The sequence below is a fragment of the Balaenoptera musculus genome, chromosome 19, assembly GCF_009873245.2.
Source record: "Balaenoptera musculus isolate JJ_BM4_2016_0621 chromosome 19, mBalMus1.pri.v3, whole genome shotgun sequence".
Lineage (NCBI taxonomy): Eukaryota > Metazoa > Chordata > Mammalia > Artiodactyla > Balaenopteridae > Balaenoptera > Balaenoptera musculus.
Window position 1 is genome coordinate 4,127,983 of NC_045803.1, and position 21,251 is coordinate 4,149,233.

The following is a 21,251-nucleotide window of genomic DNA, read 5'->3' on the forward strand; positions in this document are numbered from 1 at the left end:
AATAAATAAATAAATTTATTAAAAAAAAAAGACTTTGCCTTCCAATGCAGGGGGCACGGGTTTGATCCCTGGTTGGGGCGCTAAGACCCCACATGAATTACGGCCAAAAAACCAACACATAAAACAGAAGCAGTATTATAGCAAATTTAATAAAGACTTTAAAAATGGCTCCCCTGGTCCAGGAACTAAGATCCCACATGCTGTGGGGCTAACTAAACCCACGTGCCGCAACTACTGAGCCCATGGGCCACCACTAGAGGGCCAGAGCGCCACAACTACAGAGCCCCTGCGCTCTGGAGCCCACATGCCACAACGAAAAGATCCCGCATGCTGCAACTAAGACCCAACGCAACAAAAATAAATAAATAAATAAATAAATAAATAAATATTTTAAAAAAATAATAATGTTTAAAAAAATTGTTTTAAATAAATAAAAATGGTCCACGTCTAGAAAGTCTAAAAAAAAAAATCAATGTATAAATATTGGAAGCTGGTACTGGTAACGTTCTAGTGATTTCTTAAGCAGAAAGGCGCTACATAGATCATTTTACAAATGCATATTTCATACGTATGTGTTTTAGCTTTTGTAAAAAATTGTGGAATAGAACATACACTTAAAGGAGGATCTAGAATACAAATGTATGGTATAAAAAGTAATTCTCCAAAGACCTGAATAAACACCACCCAAGGCAAGAAAAAGACCACCCCTGACATTCCCCTCCCTACTCCTAATGGCTATCCTAAAACTGCAACACTCGCTTCCTTCTTTTCTTCATGTGTTATTTTTATTTATGCCTTTGTATGCATCTGAAATGCCTTGTACAAATGTTTTCAAAAGGAAGTTTAGTGCAGTGGAAGAGCTCAAAATTCGGTGTCAGGAATTGACCAGGAAATGACCAGGTTTGGGAATTCCCTGGCGGTCCAGTAGTTAGGACTCGGCGCTTTCACTGCTGAGGGCCCAGGGTTCAATCCCTGGTCAGGGAACTAGGATCCCACAAGATGCGCAGTGCAGCCAAATAAATAAATTAATCAATCAATTAAAAAAAAAAGAAAGAAAGACCAGGTTTTAAATCCCAGCCCTGCTCCCTACTAGATGTGTGACCTCAGACAAGTCATTTCCCCTCCTCCAGGCCTTTTCCTCATCTGTACAAGCAGACACAAATGGCCACATTTCCCAGGACTGTCATAAGGATCCAAATCACAAACTCCACATTTATTCAACAAGTTTATTGAGACCTCTTGGGACCTAAGCCCTGTAGAAAACAGAGATGAATCAGCTTTCACACTCAAGAAACTCACGATTGGAAATAGGTAACTATAAAAACAACACAGCCACTAAGTGCTTGGAATCAGGGAGGGACATGAGAAGGATGTAGTGTTTATAAATCTGGAATCAAAAACTAACTGCCGAGAGAGTCAGGAGGGTGGTCGAGCCTCCCACTCGGAGATGAGCTTGGGACCATCTAGAAAGGCTCTTGCCAAGGACACAGCCACGTGCCCACAGGTCTCTGGAGTTCACTGCAGGCTGGCCCACTGCAGGGATGTGTAGACCACCTTACCATCAGGCTGTGGAGAGCAAAGCAGCAGTGTCTTTCTGACACTGGTGCCGAGGCGGCCAGCAGAAACCAGGTCCTGGAGTGGGATGGGGTCCCCGGGAGCCCAGCACTGAGCGATGTAGTGAGCGTGGAAACGGAGCGGGTCGCCTGGGTGAAGGAGAGAGGCAGGTAGCAGTTTCCAGTGGCAGGGAGCTGGAAGACACTGGGACGTCCACACGGAGGACATGGGGATGGTTCCAGCTATCACTACCAATATTTGAAAAGACACCCTTGGACCTTGGAGGTGGGGTAAGTTGACACACATGTATAGCATAATCTTATTTAAAAAACAAAAATGAAAACAAATAATTGAATACATCGTTGTCAGTCAAAGCCATGAGGAACTCAAAAGGGTATCATGTAAATATCCAATGAGAAGTGACTCTAACAGACTAAAAGAAGTAAGAAAACAATTTACAATAGGATACCATAATAAAATAAATAGAAGAAAGGAGTCAACAAAATTTTTCTGAAAAGGGCCAGAGAGTAAATATTTTCAGTTTTGTGGGCCATGCTGCCAACATTCAAATCTGCCACTCTAGCACAATAGCAGCCACAGACCATATGTAAACAAATGGACAAGGCTGTGTTCCAATAAAACTTTGTTTAAAAAAAACCAGTCAGTGGGCCGGATTTGACCTGGGGCTATAGTTTGCCCCCAGATTAGATGAACGCGTTCAAGTAAAGTAGGACCCTGAGTAGGGCGCTTTCCAGAAGACTAAGTAACAGGTAATGTAAATCTAAAAGAGCAAGGCTTCCAGCAATTCTACTCCTGGGTATTTATCTGAAAAAAATGAAAACACTAATTTGAAAAGATACACACACCTCTATGTTTACTGCAGCATTATTTACAATAGCCAAGATATGGAAGCAACCTAAATGCCCATCAATAGAGGAATGAATAAAGAAGATGTGGTATATATATATATATACAAACACACACACACACACATACATACATATAACGGAATACTACTCAGCCATAAAAAAGAATGAAATCTTGGGATTTTTGACAACATGGATGGACCTCTATTAGCATAACAGAGGGTATTGTGCTAAGTGAAATAAACTAGAAAAAGACAAATACTGTATGATTTTATTTATATGTGGAATCTAAAAAACAAAACAAATGAACAAACATAACTAAACAAAAACAGAGTCATAGATACAGAGAAGAAACAGGTGGTTGTCAGAGGGGAGGAGGGCTGGGGGAAGAAATAGGTAAGGAAGATTAAGAAGTTCAAACTTTCAGTTACAGAATAAATGACTCACAGGTAAGAAATGTACAGTGTCGGAAATATAGTTAATAATTATGTAATGTCTTTGTATGGTGACAATGGTAACTAGACTTATGGTGCTCATTTTGAAATGTATAGAAATATAAAATCACTATATTGCGTACCAGGAACTTACACAGTACTATAGGTCAATTATACTTCAAAAATAAAGTCATACAAAAAGAGATCAGATTTGTAGTTACCAGCAGCAGAGGATGGGGGGAGGGGGAATTGGATGAAGGTAGTCAAAAGGTACAAACTAGCAGTTATAAGATAAATAAGTACTAGGGACGTAATGTACAACACGATACATAGAATTAACACTGCTGTTCATTATATATAAACATTGTTAAGAGAGCAAATAAATCCTAAGACTTCTCATCAGAAGGAAAAACATTTTTTTTCTATTTCTTTAATGTTGTTTCTGTATGAAATGATGGATGTTCACTAAACTTACTGTGGTCATCATTTCATGATATGTATAAGTCAAATCATTATGCTGTACCCCTTAAACTTATAGAGTGCCGTATGTCAATTATGTCTCAATAAAACGGAGGGAAAAAATAAATAAATAAAAGAGCAAGGCTCTAAGACCTTCCATCTGAGGGGATGTCGTAGCAACTATAAATCAAGGCCCTCCCTGGCAGCTGGGTTTCTGGCAAGAAACTCTCCAGGAGCCAGGCACCTCTCTGGTTGTTATGATACCTCAGTCAGCTGAGAAAGGAGCATCAAAATGCTTGAGAAGTTACCCCAAAATTGCTTTCCAAGAAACTTAGCATCTTTTAACCTCAGGAAGATTTAGAGTTAGACTTAGAAATACATATTTAAGAGATTCAGACCTTGAACACTAATCTTCAGGGGACAAAGATTTTATGTATATTTGATACATTGAGTATTTATTGTTTTAGAAATATTGACCTATTACAAGTAACAGGTCAGCCTTGTGGTTTAGTTTCAAATGTGTGATTGAGTAATTGATTGATTTAAACTTAATCTGAAGTTTTAGTAAGTCTATTAACAGTGTAAGAATATAAACTTAAAAATTACCCCATTTATAACTTATTAGATTTAAGTTATTGGCAAGATTCATAACCAGAAAACTGCAGAACTTAAAAAAGAAAATAAAAATATTAAATTTTAAAATGCAGCTTATAATGTTTGAAACTACTTATTTCCTTTTGTAAATGGGATCAAACATGAATTAATGGTCCCCTTAAAATCTAGATTGAAAAAATTAAGTTTTATAAATTGAACTGAAAGCTTAGAAAAAACCTAGAAATTAACATTTGTATGTTTAGTAAGTTGAATATTCATTTGCAAAACCAAAATAATCTTTTTTTTTTTTTAGCATACAAAAATCACCCAAAAATCCAGCAGCAAAGTAATTAAACCATGGTTACTTATAGAGAATGGGGCAGGGAAACTGTTCTCAGCTCCTGAATCAGTCAGTTAAATTTTAGTCTGAGAAGAGAATAAGCCTGTCAACTCATCTGCAGGAAACTTAGTGGACAGTCTCCAATGAATGGCTAAGATCTGACTACTTATCAGGCAGTTCTATCTATGTTCTTAAGGAGAACAAAGAGTGATTTTCTGCACTTTTTTTTTAACCTTTAAGTTACACAATAAATTCAAAAATTAACTGATTCATCAAAAGTCCCCTTTACCTATTCCTGATGCAAATTCCCTCCCAGAACTATTAACTATTTGTCGTTGGGCTGGAGTAAATCCTTTCAAGCTTTTTTCCCACTTGCTTGATAGGATTCTCTGGCTACTTAGTACTCCACTTTAAGTTCTTTTCGTATTCTTTCACTAGAGCCACAATTTTCAAGACTACTTAAATAATTTGTCTATAACTGCATAACAGTATAAAATATGATTTACTTTTTACTATACATGTTTTTTATGAGCTGTTCTTTTGTGCCCCCTTTTTTCATTTACTAAACTGCCCTTCAAAATGAGCACAGGTTCCCAAGTGTTTCCTGTCCTTCCATGGTTTCAGAGGCTGGGAAAATGAGACCAAAAAAAAGAAAAGAAAAATGCAGAATGTAGTGGGATTGTGAAGAAATGAGTGGCAACCAGAGGTCCCAACACAAACTCACCGGGATAGACCAGGAAGTCGCCCCCGAACTTGCCAGCCGCACTGAGGAAGAAGCCTCGCTCCCACAGGTCTCTGTAGATGCTGTAGCGAAGCTCGTGGGCAGGACGGCCAGCGTGGGGCCAGTCTTTGGACTGGACACGCCAGTCCAGGGGCCTAGCCTTGATGGGCCGAGGCCTAGCAGTGGACAGCTGGATGAGCAGAGCAGACCTGGGCAAAGGAGCCACCCCATTTGAAGGCCCTGGCTGGGGAGAGGAGGAGCCTGGCGGGGGGTGAATCCAAGAGAGTTTGGTGAATCCAAGGGGCAAGGTTTTCCCAGCCCCAGGGAGAACCAGCCCTAGATTCCCTGCCAAAATTCCCCAAAGATCTCTTCCCTCCTTCCCCTGGTCCCTGGACTCCAGCTCCCACCTTCACCTGCTTCCTCACGCTCTCCAGCAGCCTGGCCAGCACTGGCCTCGTTCTCTTCTGCAGCTTGGTTCCCACCGGCCTCCTGGCTCCCGCTGGTCCCTGATTTCTGTTCCAGCTTCTGCTTCTTCGCAGCCTGGCCCTCTGCAATCTTCTCTAGGAGCTCCTGACGACGGGTCTCACGGGCCTCAGCTGCCAGAGCACTTTGCTCCTGGAAGCCCTGCTCTTGCTGGCGCTTGAAGGATGCCAATGCCTGAGAAGTAAACTTATCTGTAATCTCAGGATTCAGGCATGCCTTGCCTTAGGAAGCTAGGAATCCCGACTCCCTGGCGCCTCCCAACCTAGGGGCGCGAACCCGGGGATCCCAGTATCCTACTTTCACAGTATTCCAGAATCCAGGACTCCCAGACCCCTCCCACCTCAGGGACCTGTTGTCCCCAGCCTCTTCTCCCGCAGGCGCCCCCAACCTGCCCCCTTACCAGGCTGTGTTGGCGGGGATCCGGGCGCGGGGCGCTGACTAGGGTCACCGCGCCGATCTCGGCCAGCAGCCGCGCCTCTTCGGGCATCAGCAGCAGCGGGAGGCCCAGGCGCGAGTTCTGGCGGGGTCCGCGGGGCAGGGCGCCCACCGTGCGGCCCCCTACTCCCAGGCGCTCTCGCAGCGCCTGCACCGCCTCGGCCCCCCACACCAGGGAGCGGCCGTTCGCCACCTCCACCACCAGCATCCTCCTGCGGGAGGCCAGGGGCACAGCAGTCACCCACAGAGCTGCACGCCTCTCACCGCCCGATTTGCGCCGCGGGGAGGCCTCCCACCGCCGGGGGGGAGGGGTCTCGGCGAAGCCCAGCCCCTGAGTCTCGGGGGTCGGAGCCTCGCTCAGTGCCGCGTTCGCCACCTGCTGAGCGGGAGGGCCAGGCTCCGCCGCCTGGGCGCTGGACTCCGCCCTCGGGCGATCCCGCCAGGCCCCGGGGCTGACCGAGACGAGGACCCGCCCCGAACCGAGCCGCCGGGCCCCGCTGGGGCGTCTCGGACCCCGCGGTCAACATTCTGGTCTGGGCCAACACTGCCATGCCGGCCCACGCGCCTCGGAGCAAAGCCTGCCCCAGCGCGGGCCACGCCCCCTTCGAAAGATCCATTTCGGCTTCGCCCTTCGGGTGTCCCCGTCAGGTGTCGGGACCTCCAGAGGCCAAAGCCCCGCTGAGGCCACGTCCTCTTCGGGTTGCTCGGGACTTGGCCCCTCCCCTTTCCGAACCCCCGAGGTTCGGCCTCAGGTCCCCTTGCTCTGAGTCGGGCTCCTAGAATACGAAGCCCCGCCCCCGCCCGAGCTTGACCGGTCCGTAAGTTCGGGAGTCCTCGGCTCAGCCGAACCGCAGCACCGCCCCCTCCCGAACATAAGGGGTTCAGCGTTCGGGCGTCCTCGGCTCCCGTCAATCCCATAGCCTGAGGCCCCGCCCCCTCCGGCCGCCTGAGCTCCCCCAGTTGGAGCTCCTGTCCCACGTTCGAACCCCACAGCCGGAAGCCCGGTCCCCTGAACACCCGCCGTCTGTTCTCCGCTCGGGCGGGCTCACCCCACTCGTGAGCGCTCCCTTCAGAATGTGGCACCGTCCTCTGATAGAACCAGCTAGTCACCTCGTAAACACCAGCTCGCAGTCCCGGCGGAGCCACCCCCTTACGTAGCGCGCCACGCGCTGCTTCCTCCACCCCCACCCCATGCCGACCCCCTGCGTCGATTTCGTCACGCCGCCACCTCAGCGGAGCGGGAAGTCTGGGACCCGCCCCGCAGGGCCGTATCCTTGCCTTCCCCCGAAAGTGAAACCCCCTTGAGCCCGCCCCTCGAAGCGCACCTCCCTCCTCGGTTCCGGGACTTGGAAATGGGAGGCTCCTTACGCTGGACCCGACCCCTTGGCACCACGGCCCGGGGCCCCGCCCCCTTTAGGCCGGGACGCTGTTTGCCCCGCCCCCTTGGAATACTCCTGAGCCCCGCCTCTTTCGTGTTGCCTAAACCCGTGGCTCCGCCTCCCTCCTAAACATGAGACTCCGCCTATCAGCCACCCAGGGTCACTTGTATCCGACTACCTCCGAAGGGAACCGACGCTGTGGCCCCTCCACATCCGGCCGAAGCTCTTGGCTCCGCCTACATCCGAACAGAGTCCTTCAGTACTCGACTACCTCCGAAGAAAACCGAAGCTTGTGGCCCCGCCTCCAAACCGCCTCCCGACTCTGTCCCAAGGAACCTGAAGCGGAGATTCCACCTCATTCCGAACGCTGAGCTCCAGGCCCCGCCTCTTTCCCAGGTTCGGTCGCTTCCCTCCGTCCCCGAAGCTTCTGGCCCCACCCCTTTCCGAGGCCGAAGCCCCGCCCCTTTGCGTGCTCGCAGCTCGGTAGAACCGAGTCCGGGTCCAGCTGCAGACTCGTGCTCCCTGCACCCAGTCCGGGCTCCTTCTCTGCTCAGCCCGGAGCCTGCCGGGCGCTGCACACCCGGCCCCGGACCGCGCACCCCAGCCGGCCCCCCGAAAGAGACTGGGGACGCGGGGGCGTGCTGGGCGGGGTAGGCGTGGCGGATCCGCGGAGGCCGGCGGGTCGGGACTGCTCGGCTGCTTCCTGCCCTGCGGGCGGCGCGGAGCCGCGGGCCCAGGTGGGTCCGCCACGCCTGGGCCGGGGTGCGGTGGGCGCGGAGGCGCCCCGGAGACCGGGAGGGGTCTGGGCAGTGTGGGGTCGCTGCGGATCGGCGGGCTGATGAGATGCGGGGGCGGTGCCGGGAGCGCGGCCGAGCTCCTGGGTGGCGTAACCGCCTGTGGCTTTGCCCGGAGCGGATCTGACCCGCGCTTGGTGCGCGCAACGGGAGTGGGGCTCGGGAGCGGGCCCGCTCTCTGGGTTTCAGACGGGAGAAGGAACCGGAGCTCCGAAAAGAGGGCGAGGCTGGAGGCCTGGGCTCCTCTGAGGCCCTCTCGGAGAAGGGCAGGGAGTCTGGAGAGCAGGGTTCTCAAAGAGGGAGAGGCTGGGGGATAAGAAGAGAGGAGCTGGATTGCTGGGATACTCGAAGGAGGAGGGGGCCGGGAGGTTTGGATTCCTGGGCTCTCAAAGGAGAAGAGAGCTGGGGGCCTGCGTTCTCAAAGAGGGGTTCTGTGGGTGGCTTCCTCTCTCCTCGAAGGAGGAAGGGCCTGGAGGTCGGGATTCCTGTGTTGTCAGAGGAGAGGAGCTGAGGGTAGGACTCCTTGATCCTCGACAACTGGGGACTGGGTGGGGGGGGGGTGGATCCTTGACTCCTCTAAGGGGGAGGGGCTGGGGGCCCGGACTCCTGGGTTCTCACTGGGAACCTCTGCCCCTCCCCCAGAACATGTCGCCCGAAGAATGGACATATCTACTGGTTCTTCTTATCTCTATCCCCATCGGCTTCCTCTTTAAGAAAGCTGGTGAGTCAGGTTCCCTCCCCAGTGGAAAATAAAGGGAGGGGGGGTGCCCGGGCTGGGGACCCCTGGAAGGTTCCACGCTTATGCTATGCCTTCTCCCTGCAGGACCTGGGCTGAAGAGATGGGGGGCAGCAGCTGTGGGCCTAGGGCTCACCTTGTTCACCTGTGGCCCCCACACTTTGCATTCTCTGGTCACCATCCTTGGGACCTGGGCGCTCATTCAGGCCCAGCCCTGGTGAGGATTTGGTGGGGGGAGTTGGGGGAGATGGAGGGGGTGGAGGAAGCGACCTGTTTCCTCTTGGGGTCTTTCTCTGTTTCTGTCTCCATCTCCGGATGTCTCTTGTTTATCTGTAGATTCTCTGTGTCATTTGTCTGGTCTGTTTTTCTTCCTCTCCTGCCTTTTTCTGGGTCTTTGTCCCTGTGTGTTTGTCCTGGTCCTTTACATCCATGTCGTGGATTCAGGAGAGAGGAGGACGTTACTAGTCTGCTGGCCCTGCCACCGTTGGTATTGGTATTCTCTCTCTCTCTCTCTCTGTTTCTCCCTCCCTCTTTCTCCTTCAACCTCCCCTCTCTCCCTCGCCCTTCCTCCTCCCTCCCAGAAAAAATGGAGTATTGAAGGGTCTTCACCCTGAAGCCTCTCTTAACCCCCTTCTCATTTTCTTCTCTGTTGCTGCGCATTTCTGTGTAGCTGTTTCAATCGTGCTCATTCCATACCCCCCGCCCCTCATTTTCTGTCTCGGGAGGTCGGGAGGTGGGGAGGTGGGGAAGGATTTGTAGCTGGAATCTAGGGGCGGCTGAGGCAAGATCTCGTGCACCCCTGCACCCAGCACAGCATGCCTCTTGCCTTTGCCCAGCTCCTGCCACGCCCTGGCCCTAGCCTGGACCTTCTCATATCTGCTCTTCTTCCGCGCGCTCAGCCTGCTGGGCCTGCCCACTCCCACACCCTTCACCAATGCCGTCCAGCTGCTGCTGACACTGAAGGTCAGACTCCCCTCCAGCCCTCGCTGTGTGCCAGTTAACCACCAAAACTTTACCTTCTCCTCCCAGCCACTCCCGTGGGAGGCAGAGGAAGGGGGATGGTCTGTCCCACACACCCCGCCGGGGGCGGGGCTTCACCTCTCAGCTCTTCCCTGGGATAAAGAAGTATCCAAAGTTATGTAACTGTGGGTGCCATGTGTTGGCTGAGCTAAAGTGCGTCTTTGTAGCAAGCCATTTTGCAAAGGAGGACAGCCAGCTCCGGGGAGGTAGCACTCAGTTAAGGACGAAAAACCAGGACACCATGTCCGGCTCTCCGTGACCTGGGAAGATGGGTGAAAACAGATTCCCAGGCCCCACCCCTGGGAACGTAAAGTCGTGCGTTCCTACTATTCGCTACGTATCAGTGAACAGAACGGTCATGTGAGGTGGTGAATGAGGTCTCCTCAGCATCCTGTGTTCCCCGCGGGAGCTGGAGAAAGAGGCTTTCAGGACGTAGGGACCAGCGTGTGTGGAAGGGAGCAGGCTGAGTCCCATCAGCAGTGGACCAGCCACACGGACCGTCCGTCAAGAGCAGAAGAGAGCACGGGCAGCCCAGGCCAAACCATGCAGGGCCTTGTTGGCTAAGATGAGGGGGTCCCGACTTCTTCCTGTGGGGGCCCAAGAGCCACTGCAAGAGGTTTTTTGATTTGTTGCCAGAAGAGGTAATGTGACCAGATTTACAGGTTTAAAAATCCTTCCTCCCGATGCTGAGCGAGTTGAAGCAGAAGGGGCAAGATGGGGTGACGTGGGACTCTTTTATCAAAGTCCAACTGACAAACAGTGGCGGCTTGATGCAGGCCTGTGGGCAGGTCAGTCAGGGCCCCACCAGGAAGCCCGGCATTTAGGAGAAATTGAGGGCGGGTTGGGGAGAGGTCCTGGCCCCCAGGGCACGAGAGGAGGGGCAGGTAGTGGAGCCGGGAAGGAAAAAGACTTGGGTAGAGCCCCCCAATTCAAGAAGATCATCAAGGATCATGGCCAGCCCAAGGTGATCTTATCAATACAAGGGAATAAAAACCCAAGCCTCACTCCTGCCTTCCTCCATCTCTGCCTGGGGCTCTGTGCCAACTAAACCCAGGGGGAAGCTGGAAGACGCAGGCCTGTGGATGTTGAGCCGGCCTGGGGTCTGTGCGGAGAAGGGTAGAGAGCAGATCTGAAGGAGGAGCCCGAACATATTCAGCCCAGTGGTGGAGGCAAAGCGAGAGGGACAGACTCCAGAGACTTAAGGGATTCGATTGGGGGAGTGAGGAAGGTTTCCAGCCTAAGCAATTAATTGGATGGTGGTGGTATTTGCTGACGGCAGAGACTAGAAGAAGACCCACTTTGGGGAGAGGCTAATACCGTGTTCCACCTTGGATGTGTTCAATTCGAGGTGCCTGGAAGATATCAAGTATTAATGACAAGAGGTAGCTTTTTTTTTTTTTTTTTGATCTCGCCACACGGCTTGTGGGATCTTAGTTCCCTGACCAGGGATCATCAAACCTGAGCCCCAGCAGTGAGAGCGCCGAGTCCTAACCACTGGACTGCCAGGGAATTCCCTAGAGGCAGCTTGATGAACAGTCTTGGAGCTTGGAGGAGAAGTCCCACCAGGTTACACTGTGGGTGGTATCTAAAGTCACGAACTGCAGGAGAACCCAGAAAGATGGAACTCAGAGAAAAAAGACAGAGGGGCCCAGGAGTGAGCCCTGCGAGAGTCACCAAGAAGCCCTTACTCACGACCAGATGCCCAGAGCTGCCCGTGGAGTAGAGCCTCAGCGCCCAGCTGCACGGGGCTGCAGCAGCTGTTGGCTGCCCAGAGAGGTAGTGAAAGGGAGGTGGGTGAGAGGAAGCCCGGGTCTGACCTGTCCTTCCCTACACCCCTTCCTCCCAGCTGGTGAGTCTGGCCAGTGAAGTACAGGACCTGCATGTGGCCCAGAGGAAGGAAATGGCCTCAGGCTTCAGCAAGGGGCCCAGCCTGGGGCTGCTGCCTGACGTTCCCTCTCTGCTGGAGACGCTCAGCTACAGCTACTGCTACGTGGGCATCATGACAGGTGAGCGTGCCCACCCCGCAGGCCTGCCTCCGCAGCTCCTCACCCTCTGTCTCCATTCTCTGCCTGGAGTTTGGTGCCTGTTGCATGTTCCCACATCCCATCCCAGCGTCTGCCGCTCTGAGGGTGAGCATCTATGCCCGAGTCCACGTCTGACTGTCCCCCTGGTCCCAGGGCCCCTCCAGAGTACAGACAGACTGTTCTCAGCCTCAGTGATTCCTTGTAACTTTTTGGGAGCAAACAGGAGATGAAGGAGAAAGATCTACATCACCCTAACGTTTCTGCTGCCCGGGCAACAAGTATTCACAGCTTATGATCCCATTTTTAGTTTCAGAAAATATTTTTCACTAATGTTGACCTCTTAGAAGGTGTTCATTTTCATAGCAACTGTATTGAGCTATGATTACCATATTCACTCACTTGTAACCACATCCAGCTTGCTGGGTTTTAGTCTATTCACAGAGTTGTGCAACCGTCACTGCCATGTAATTTCGTCACCTCGAAAAGAAACCCTGCACCCTTTAGCCGTCGTCTCCCAAACCTCCGTCTGCCCCCATTCCCTGGAAACCACTAATTGACTTTCTATCTCTATATATTTGCCTATCCTGAACATTTATAAGTGGAATCATACAGTGTGTGGTCTTCTGTGACATGTAAGACGTTTAACACTTCTGTTAACCCCACTCTGCTCCCTCCCTAGGCCAAGAGCGGTCTCCTCTTTTCCATCTCTGTCCCTCTGCAGCCCCTCCCTTCTCAGTGGCCAGAGGCATCTCATGAAAAGGCAAAATGATAATCCAGCACTTCCCTGGTGGGAGAGCCTATACTGGTTTCCTAGCGCTTAGAACAAAACTCAAAGTCCTCATCAGATCCCCCAGGGGTCCCGCCCCTGCCACCCTCTCATTTCTTCTCACACCACTCTTCCTCTGCAGATGCACTGCTGCACTTCCTGTCACTCCTTTATACCCAGCTCACCCCCCACCCCGTCCCTCCAGGTCCGGTCTGTCTGTCTCCATCTGTCTCGGTGTCTCCATACACCTCATCCTCAGGCTCTGTGTCCCCTTCCAGAAGTGTCTGTCCCTCGTCCTCCCCTTTCTCCGCTTCCTTGTCCCTTTCTCTCTGGGTTTCATACCCCCACTCCCCTCTCTGCTTCTCCGTCTCCTTCCTCTCTCCCTGGTCCACCTCAGCTCCCGAATCTCTGGTCCATCTCCCCCCTCCCCCACCCCCGCCCGAGACTGGAGCTCAGCGCCCCTGCCGTGTGTACCGTGTCTGACCAGCTGCCCTCCCTCCCGCCGCAGGCCCGTTCTTCCGCTACCGCACGTACCTGGACTGGCTAGGGCAGCCCTTCCCCGGGGCCGTGCCCAGCCTGCGGCCCCTGCTGCGCCGAGCCTGGCCGGCCCCGCTCTTCGGCCTGCTCTTCCTGCTCTCCTCCCACCTGTTCCCGCTGGAGGCCGTGCGTGAGGACGCCTTCTACGCCCGCCCGCTGCCCGCCCGCCTCTTCTACATGATCCCCGTCTTCTTCGCCTTCCGCATGCGCTTCTACGTGGCCTGGATTGCCGCCGAGTGCGGCTGCATTGCCGCCGGCTTCGGGGCCTACCCCGTGGCCGCCAAAGCCCGGGCCGGGGGCGGCCCCACCCTCCAATGCCCACCCCCCAGCAGGTCAGGCGGCGGGAGGGAGGTGTCCCAAGACCCGGCAGGCCCCATCACCGCGGGCTGGCCCTGCCCCTAGCAGGGAGGATAGCGGGGAGCAGGGGGGGGCAGGTCTCCCACCTGTTGTCAGCAGAGTGTCACCCTCAGCCACCACAGCCCGCCTTCCCCCGTCCTAAGGAAACAGTAGTCCTGATCCGTACGGATTGCCCCCTGTTGCTAGTGCTTGACCCCCCCTTGGGGTGGTGAATTGCTCTCTGTTGCTAGGAAAAGGAAGGTGTTACAGCAGTCACACGCTGTCCCTCTCTTGCCGTGGAAGCGACACCCCAGTAACCCCGTTGTTCCTGGTTGCTCAGGGTGCCATCGTTGGGCAGTGAGGAGTAGCCCTTTGTTGCTAGGGAGAACATTCCCTAGCAACAGCACTGCCCCTTCCTGCCAGAAAGCTGCTCTTTGTTGCTACGGAAACGGCATCCCCTAAACTGCCCCTTTGTTGCTGGGAGCGAGCACGCCCCTCCCCATGGGATGTCGTCACATAACAGCCTGCTGTTGCCCTCTTTTTCTATGGAAATGGCATCCTTGACCATGCTGTCCTCTAGCAGAGGGGACACCATTCCTAGCAACTGCAGGTCACGTTCCTACTGTTGCCCAGGAAATCCCCTGGTAACTATGAATTAACCTTGTTGCTGGCGAAACTAGCCCCCTAGCTCCTTCATCACTAGATAAATCACACAGCTAGTAACTACAGACTCTCTTGTTGCTAAGGATATGTTGCTCCTGTGTTGCTAGGGAAATGGCACCCCTAGCAACCAGGAATGGCCTGTCCCTCTGTCCCTAGCAGTCATGGTCAGCCTTCAGGCTGGGGCTGGGAAAGCAACCCTTTGATGGAAATTCTGAACTACTCCTTACAAGGGTTGGGCAATCCCCTAGTAGTCACAAACTGCCATTCCATTGCGGGGGAAGTGGCACCCCCCCCCTGCAAATTTCTTGCCACTGCCATAGTATAGGGTATCCCCCAGAAGACGTCAAGCAGGAATTGAAGGCTTTTCTAAACCTTCTGGGCCCCGTCCCTAATGGATGCTCCCCTTCCATTATCAGAAGCTGCCAACGGTTCAGGTGGGCCAAGGATATCCCCCACTGCTGGTGGTGGTGGGGGGTTGGCACCAGTGACCCAGGAACCACTGTATTACTGGAGATGACCCTTATAAAACAACCCTGGGGACCAATAGCCAGGAAAGGCCCTTTCAGGAAGCTTTTCTAAACATCCTAGACCTTGTTGCTAAGGAATGCCCTTTCCCTAGCAACAGAGACCATCAAGGTGTCAGACGGGCCTAGAACATCTCCCTAGCAACCACGGACCACCTCATTGTTAGGGATGCTGCTTCCCTAACAACCAAAGTGTCCAACAATTTAGAATGGACTACTTGGAGGCTTCTCTGAATATGCTGAGCTTGGTTGCTAAGGAATGGCCTTTCCCTAGCATCTGAGACCATTGGCAGGTCAGGTTGCTAAGGACTCATAGCTTAGCAACCGTGGCCCTTCCAGACTTTTCCTGGCTGTTGCAGGCCCCCTTACCAAAGAGGAGAACCCTATTGCTGATGAACTGTGCACTTCCCAAAAATGCTCAGTCTGGGCTACCCTCCCCTGTTGCCCTAGCAAACGTGACAGCCAGAGAATTGTTGCCTGGCCAGGATCCCCTCCTTAGCATCCGGGGCAGGGACAGTAGCCAGAGTCAGGAGGGGGCCTGGCTGAGCTGCATGTCTGTCCCCCACCCTCATCCTCCACCCCCCCCCCCAGTCCGGAGAAGGCGGCTTCCACGGAGTACGACTATGAGACCATCCGCAACATCGATTGCTATGGCACAGACTTCTGCGTACGCGTGCGGGATGGCATGCGGTACTGGAACATGACGGTGCAGTGGTGGCTGGCGCAGTACATCTACAAGAGCGCGCCCGCGCGCTCCTACGTCTTCAGGTGAGCCCAACTGTCTCGGAGGACGGCACGGAAGTACATCTCCCAGCTGCCCCTGGGGCCGCCTGCGGCTTCCCCCGCTGGGCCTCCACCCCTGAGGGTCATGGGAGTTGTAGTTTCTTGAGCCTTGCGCTGGCTCTGATCTGCGTTATTCCGGGGTCAATTCTTCCTCCTTTCTGGGCCTCCGTTTCTACCTCCGTAAAGTCAGCCTCGCTCCGCAAACGCAGTGTACTGAGTCCTGTGGACTCAGTAGCTAGACCTTCCGGAATCTTAACCCTGCCAGTTACTAAGAAACCTTAAGAAGTTAGTTGACCCATGTTTCCTCAACTTTTTTTTTTTTAATTTCAAAAATTCCCATATATGCTTTTTTTTTTTTAATTCCAAATGCTTACTTTAATTACCCTTGACTAAACCCCAAGAGATACAGCCATTTACTTGGAGCCCAGCAAGGTAAATTGCTTCAGCACACTGCAAGAGGAAGCCATTGAAATAATCACTGTGCTTCGTAAGCCTTTGTGTAACTTCTGGCTAGTCACCATAGAAAGTGAACAAACTGTGGGAGCAGGGGCCCCACCCAAACATGGACTGTAGAGATAAAAGAGGAAAAGGCAATCTCTACCTTTTCCCAAAAGCAAAATCAAACACAATTAACAATCCCCTAGCTCTTAAAGTTACCTCTTTTTTTTAACATCTTTATTGAAGTATAACTGCTTTACAATGGTGTGTTAGTTTCTGCTGTATAACAAAGTGAGGCAGCTATACATATACATATATCCCCATATCTCCTCCCTCTTGCGTCTCCCTCCCACCCTCCCCATATATGCTTTTTTTCCCAGTTTTTTAAAATTGAAGTATAGTTGATTTCCAATGATGTATTAGTTTCAGGTGTACAGCAAAGTGATTCAGTTTTATATATATATATACACACACACACACATATATATATTAATTCTTTTATTTTTTGGGGTCACGCTGAGCAGTGTGTGGGATCTTAGTTCCCCCACCAGGATTTGAACCCTGCCCCGGCAGTGAAAGCGCGGAGTCCTAATCACTGGACCGCCAGCGGTTGCCTACCTATTCTTTTTCAGATTCTTTTCCCTTATAGGGTACTACAGAATATTTAGTATAGTTCCCTGTGCTATACAGTAGGTCCTGGTTGGTTATCTATTTTTTATATAGTAGTGTATATATGTTATTCCCAAACTCCTAATTTATCCCCCCCCCCGAACCCAGTTTCCTCAACTCTTAAATGGGGGTAATGCTGTTACCCGTTTCATAGGTTGATGTGAAGAATAAGTGAAATAAAGTGTGAAATGCACTTAATGTGAGGCCTGATTAGCTTGTATTATCCTTCACTCATCTGATATTTCTTGAGTTGAGACTTTCTGTAAAGATAAGATAAACTTATCTTTACAACCTTAGGAAGTAGGAGTTCTCATCATCCCCATTTTATTTATTTATTTTTTACTTATTTCTTTTATTTATTTCTTTTTGGCTGCGTTGGGTCTTAGTTGCTGTGCGCAGGCGGGGGCTACTCTTCACTGCGGTGGCTTCTCTTGTTGTGGAGCACGGGCTCTAGGCACGTGGGCTTCAGTAGTTGTGGCATGCCGGCTCAGTAGCTGTGGCTCGCGGGCTCTAGAGCGCAGGCTCAGTAGTTGTGGCGCACGGGCTTAGTTGCTCCGCGGCATGTGGGGTCTTCCTGGACCAGGGCTCGAACCCGTGTCCCTGCATTAGCAGGCGGATTCTTAACCACTGCGCCACCAAGGAAGCCCCATCATCCCCATTTTAAAGATGAAGAGACCCAGGATCAGAGGTCTGATCTTAGGCAACCTGCCGAGTGTCACCAGATGAGGTCAGGATACATCATGACACGTTCTTATAATGAAGCAGTCAATCATGGTGCCTCTGGAGCTAGACTTCCCTGGGTATGTGATCTGATTTATGATTTAAAGATCTGCTCCGACCTTGTGTGGGAATGGGCTAAGGTGGGGGAGGGGAGCAGGCGATAAAGCAGGGACTGGCCCGGTGGGCATTGATGGTATCCTAGAGTAGGGACCAGTGGCCTAGAAGTGGATGCATTTGAGAGGTGGAGGTGGGAAACAGCTTGATGGCCAGGTGATGGGCTGTGCGTGATGGTAGGGCACAGAAGGGCTGTTTCCTGCGGAGGGGAAACTGGGCAGAAGGAAGTTTCAGGAGTGGGTAGGATGAGGAAGCTAGACTCGGGTTTAGTCTCCCTGACTTTGAGGTGACTGTTAGATTTCCAGCTGGGGTTGTTGGCTAGGCAGTTAGTTGTGTGATTCTGGTGCGTAAGGGAAGGGTTGGTGTAAGAAGTGGACACGTGAGCGTCAGCAGGTGTGGATGATACTTAAAGCTCTGGGGCTGAGCATCAGGTCAAAGCACAGAGTGCGCGAACGTTTAGACCAGGGATTCTCAATGCGGGGGGTGGGGGGGGAGCAATTGTGCTGCACCCCCAGGGGGCGTTGGCAATGTCTGGAGACGCTGTTTTCATAATGGGGATGTGCTGCTGGCATCTAGTGGGTGGGGTCCAGAGATGCTCCTGAACAATCTGCGCGGCACAGGACAGCACTCCACCTCCCCACCCCCACCCCCACCCCCCCGAAGAATGATCCTGCCCCAGGTGTCTGTAGCGCCAAGATCGAGAAACCCTGATGTAGACTAGGGACCAGCAGGAAAGCCAGCACAGATGCAGCCAGTGACACAGGAGGACAGTCAGCAAAGTATTCATTCCCGGAAGGAAGCCGAGAGAAGTAAGTGTTTCAAGGAGGAGCGAGGAGGGGATGGTGTGTCTGCCGGTGCCAGGGGCTTCAGTGCGCTGAGGGCGAGTGTGGCCACTGGGTGGGGCGTGATGGGAGGAAGTCCCCGGCAACCTTGACGGGAGCAGAGTGGAGGGCTGAAGTGAAAGCCGGCTTGGAGAGGGTTCAAGAGAGGACGGAAAGGGGAGCCTAGACGATTCTTTGGAGAGTGTTCACTGTGGGGGGGCAGGGGGGCAGCGAAGCAGAGAGAAGAGTGAAGTGAAGAGTGAAGTGAAGCAGAGAGAGAAGAGTGGGTGGTGGAATGGCCAAGAGCTCAGGTGTGCGCACGTGGAGTTAGAGATGCCGGGCTTGCGCTGATGCGTGTCCTACTGTCAACTGCTTTCAGTTGTCTGTCAACTGCCGACCCACAGCATTCTCTCTCCACCAGAGGTAGAAAAGAAAGAAAACAGTTTTGTGGACTTCCCCAGCGCTCCAGTGGTTAAGACTCCGTGTTTCCACTGCCGGGGGCGTGGGTTCGATCCCTGCTCTGGGAACTATTATCCTGCATGCCTCGCGGCGTGGCCAAAAAATAGGGGGAAAAAAACCAGTTATTGAATAAGCATTAAACCAGATTTCGAGGCATGGCGCAAGTAACCCACTGCTGAGATTACCAAGATGGAAAGAAAGCTCACCCTTTTTTTAATTTTTTTTAACAGTTCATCCATCCATCCATTTTATTTTTATTTTTATTTTTTTTAATTGGGGTATAATTGATTTACAATGTTGTGTTAGTTTCAGGTGTATCGCAAAGTGAATCTGTTATACATATACATATATCCACTCTTCTTTTAGCTTCTTTTCCCATATAGGCCATTACAGAGCACTGAGTAGAATCCCCCGTGCTATACGGTAGGTCCTTATTAGTTGTCTAGAAATCTCACCCTTTTTGTCTTCTCCGTCGCCACTTAGAGCCCTTTACGTAGCGTGTTCTCGAGAGACACCATAACTGGTCCTCACGTTGGAGGACTCCACAAGCACTATTGCGTGCTCTCATGTTCATCCCAAGTTCACCTGGTGATGGGGGTAGCCACCTGGCTAGTTACGTGTCTTTATCTGAAGGAAGAATAAAACTCCTATCTCTATGACCAGCAGGTGTTTACAGCTCGGAGCTGGCACCTAGGATAAACCCTCATAGCTGCAGGGAGACAGGCGCTATCTCCCTCCACACCTAGGCTTCAAGGAGATGGCTCCCAGGCCTTCGAGAAGAACATTCCTGGACTGTAACACTTTCTAGAGGCCTGTTTCACCTTTTCAAAGATTTCCATCTGTATCCAAAGGATAACGGAAAGATGCTCAAACAGGTTTTTCAAGGAAATGGCCTAAGAAAGGAGAAGGAGGAAAAGATCTTCCCTTTTGGCAACAGGGAAAATTCAACCTTTTTATGGACCCTTACACCCTCTGCCGCCCCCCCCGCCCCCCCAGGAAAGGGTGGTCAGTGTCATTCTGTCATTAGGTTATTTTTGCACTTTTAACACCCTGATGATGTGCCAGAGGGAAAACTTGATGCCCATGGGCAGGAACTCAGGCCACAGTCCTTGGCAAAGCCTGCTCTGATTTGTGGGTTCTCTGTGGAAGTGGGGATCAGAGCCTAAATTTGTGGGTCTTCAAGGGATAGCATTTGGAGTCCTTAAGGAGAAGGGACCATGGCTGGAGATTTCTGAGTCTTCATGGACCACGATTTATATTCCTGGATCCTCAAAGAGGAAGTGGCTGGGGACTTGACTCCTGGGTCCTGAGGGAAAATAGTGTTGGGAGGGGGTTCCTGAGAAGAGAGTAAGAGTACCGGGTCTGGGGGAGGAGGGGCTGGGGGCCCGGACCCCTGGGTCTGAGGGAGGAGGGGCTGGGGGTCTGGACTCCTGGGTCTCAGGGAAGAGGGTGGGGGGCCTGCACTCCGGGTCCTGATTCCTAGCCCCTCCCCCAGGAGCGCCTGGACCATGTTACTGAGCGCCTACTGGCACGGCCTGCACCCTGGCTACTACCTCAGCTTCCTGACCATCCCGCTGTGCCTGGCAGCTGAGGGCCGGTTGGAGTTGGCCTTTCGGGGGCGGCTCAGCCCCAGGGGCCAGAAGGCCTGGGACTGGGTACACTGGTTCCTGAAGATGCGGGCCTATGACTACATGTGCATGGGCTTTGTGCTGCTTTCGCTGGGCGAAACCCTCCGGTACTGGGCCTCCATCTACTTCTGCATCCACATCCTGGCCCTGGTGGCCCTCGGGCTGGGGCTGGCTCTAGGTGGGGGCAGCCCCAGCCGGTGGAAGACGGCATCCCCCGCCACCAGCCTTGCCTCGGGAAAGCTTCGGGAGGAGTAAGCTGTCACGACACTCCCTCTGCCGTCGGTCCAGCTACCAAGCTTTTGCCTGGGAATTCTGTGAAGCATGCTGCTGTCGCCTTTCCCAGAAAGAGTCCTGAGTATGGCAAGGGGCCTGGAGAGGATTCCCGCTTCCCCAGCTCAGCACCGTGCCTGGAAAAGCCTCCGCCCTGAGGGCCCCAGATGATCAGTTTTCCCTCCTGTAAAAATCAAGATATGGTCCAGACAAGAATCTCCCTTTGTCCCTGCCCAGCACCAGGTATTCAGAGAGAGCTGCGTTTTCCCCCCAACAGCAGGGGCCGATGGGCGACATGGTTTCTTGGGCAAATTTCCCTTCTTTGGCTCCACAGTGTGGGGTTAGGAGCTTCAGGGCAGGCTCTGGGAGTGGGGGACCTCTTTCTGGTCGCTTCCACTCTTGTCTCATTAGACCAGTATGGAGTATAACCCTCCTGGAACGGAGAAGCTGAGCGCAGATGTACAGGCCTTTGGACTATGGTTCTCGTAGGTTCCATCTGAGCCACCTAAGAGTCCCAGCGCTCCTGTCACCCTCTTGTCATCCTTTGACCTAAGAGGCTCAGAATGTGTAAATCTCTCCTAATAAAGTGTCACACAAAGACTCTATGTGGGAATGTCTGTGGGTGATCAGTGTGGGGGGACTTGTACCACCGCATCCCTCTGTGATGTGCTAACACCCAGCCCC

At 52.4% G+C, this 21,251-nt stretch overlaps 2 protein-coding genes across 7 annotated transcripts; one reads left to right on the forward strand and one right to left on the reverse strand.

Annotated features, from left to right (window-relative positions):
• Positions 1-1,212: 1,212 nt before the first annotated feature.
• Positions 1,213-7,260, reverse strand: TSEN34 (tRNA splicing endonuclease subunit 34). 4 transcript variants are annotated; one of them, XM_036832671.1, is made up of 5 exons: positions 6,997-7,092; positions 5,852-6,098; positions 5,382-5,625; positions 4,972-5,229; positions 1,213-1,703 (listed from the first exon to the last, which is right to left on the reverse strand). In XM_036832671.1, the coding sequence occupies exons 1-5, from the start codon at positions 7,077-7,079 to the stop codon at positions 1,516-1,518; spliced, it is 1,020 nt and encodes a 339-aa protein (XP_036688566.1). In that variant the 5' UTR covers positions 7,080-7,092; the 3' UTR covers positions 1,213-1,515. The 4 variants fall into 4 exon arrangements, with proteins under 4 accessions (XP_036688566.1, XP_036688565.1, XP_036688567.1 ...); XM_036832670.1 differs by having other exon boundaries at positions 5,376-5,625; positions 6,997-7,085; XM_036832672.1 differs by having other exon boundaries at positions 5,376-5,625; positions 6,936-7,031.
• A 469-nt stretch (positions 7,261-7,729) lies between these two features.
• Positions 7,730-21,172, forward strand: MBOAT7 (membrane bound O-acyltransferase domain containing 7). 3 transcript variants are annotated; one of them, XM_036832652.1, is made up of 8 exons: positions 7,730-8,002; positions 8,702-8,780; positions 8,883-9,012; positions 9,605-9,758; positions 11,662-11,821; positions 13,114-13,474; positions 15,257-15,433; positions 20,165-21,172. In XM_036832652.1, the coding sequence occupies exons 2-8, from the start codon at positions 8,705-8,707 to the stop codon at positions 20,550-20,552; spliced, it is 1,446 nt and encodes a 481-aa protein (XP_036688547.1). In that variant the 5' UTR covers positions 7,730-8,002; positions 8,702-8,704; the 3' UTR covers positions 20,553-21,172. The 3 variants fall into 3 exon arrangements, with proteins under 3 accessions (XP_036688547.1, XP_036688548.1, XP_036688549.1); XM_036832653.1 differs by having other exon boundaries at positions 9,632-9,758; XM_036832654.1 differs by lacking the exon at positions 9,605-9,758.
• Positions 21,173-21,251: the final 79 nt, after the last annotated feature.

Coding starts and splice junctions, on each gene's coding strand:
- TSEN34 (XM_036832670.1), bottom strand. CDS start 7,079: ATGGGGTGGGGGTGGAGGAAGCAGCGCGTGGCGCGCTACGTAAGGGGG. Junction 6,099..6,996: donor TGCGAGCTGGTGTTTACGAG/GTGACTAGCTGG, acceptor GGCCTCCCGCAG/GAGGATGCTGGTGGTGGAGG. Junction 1,704..4,971: donor CGACTTCCTGGTCTATCCCG/GTGAGTTTGTGT, acceptor TCCTTCACCCAG/GCGACCCGCTCCGTTTCCAC.
- MBOAT7 (XM_036832652.1), top strand. CDS start 8,705: ATGTCGCCCGAAGAATGGACATATCTACTGGTTCTTCTTATCTCTATC. Junction 9,013..9,604: donor CTCATTCAGGCCCAGCCCTG/GTGAGGATTTGG, acceptor CCCTGCACCCAG/CACAGCATGCCTCTTGCCTT. Junction 13,475..15,256: donor CAATGCCCACCCCCCAGCAG/GTCAGGCGGCGG, acceptor CCCCCCCCCCAG/TCCGGAGAAGGCGGCTTCCA.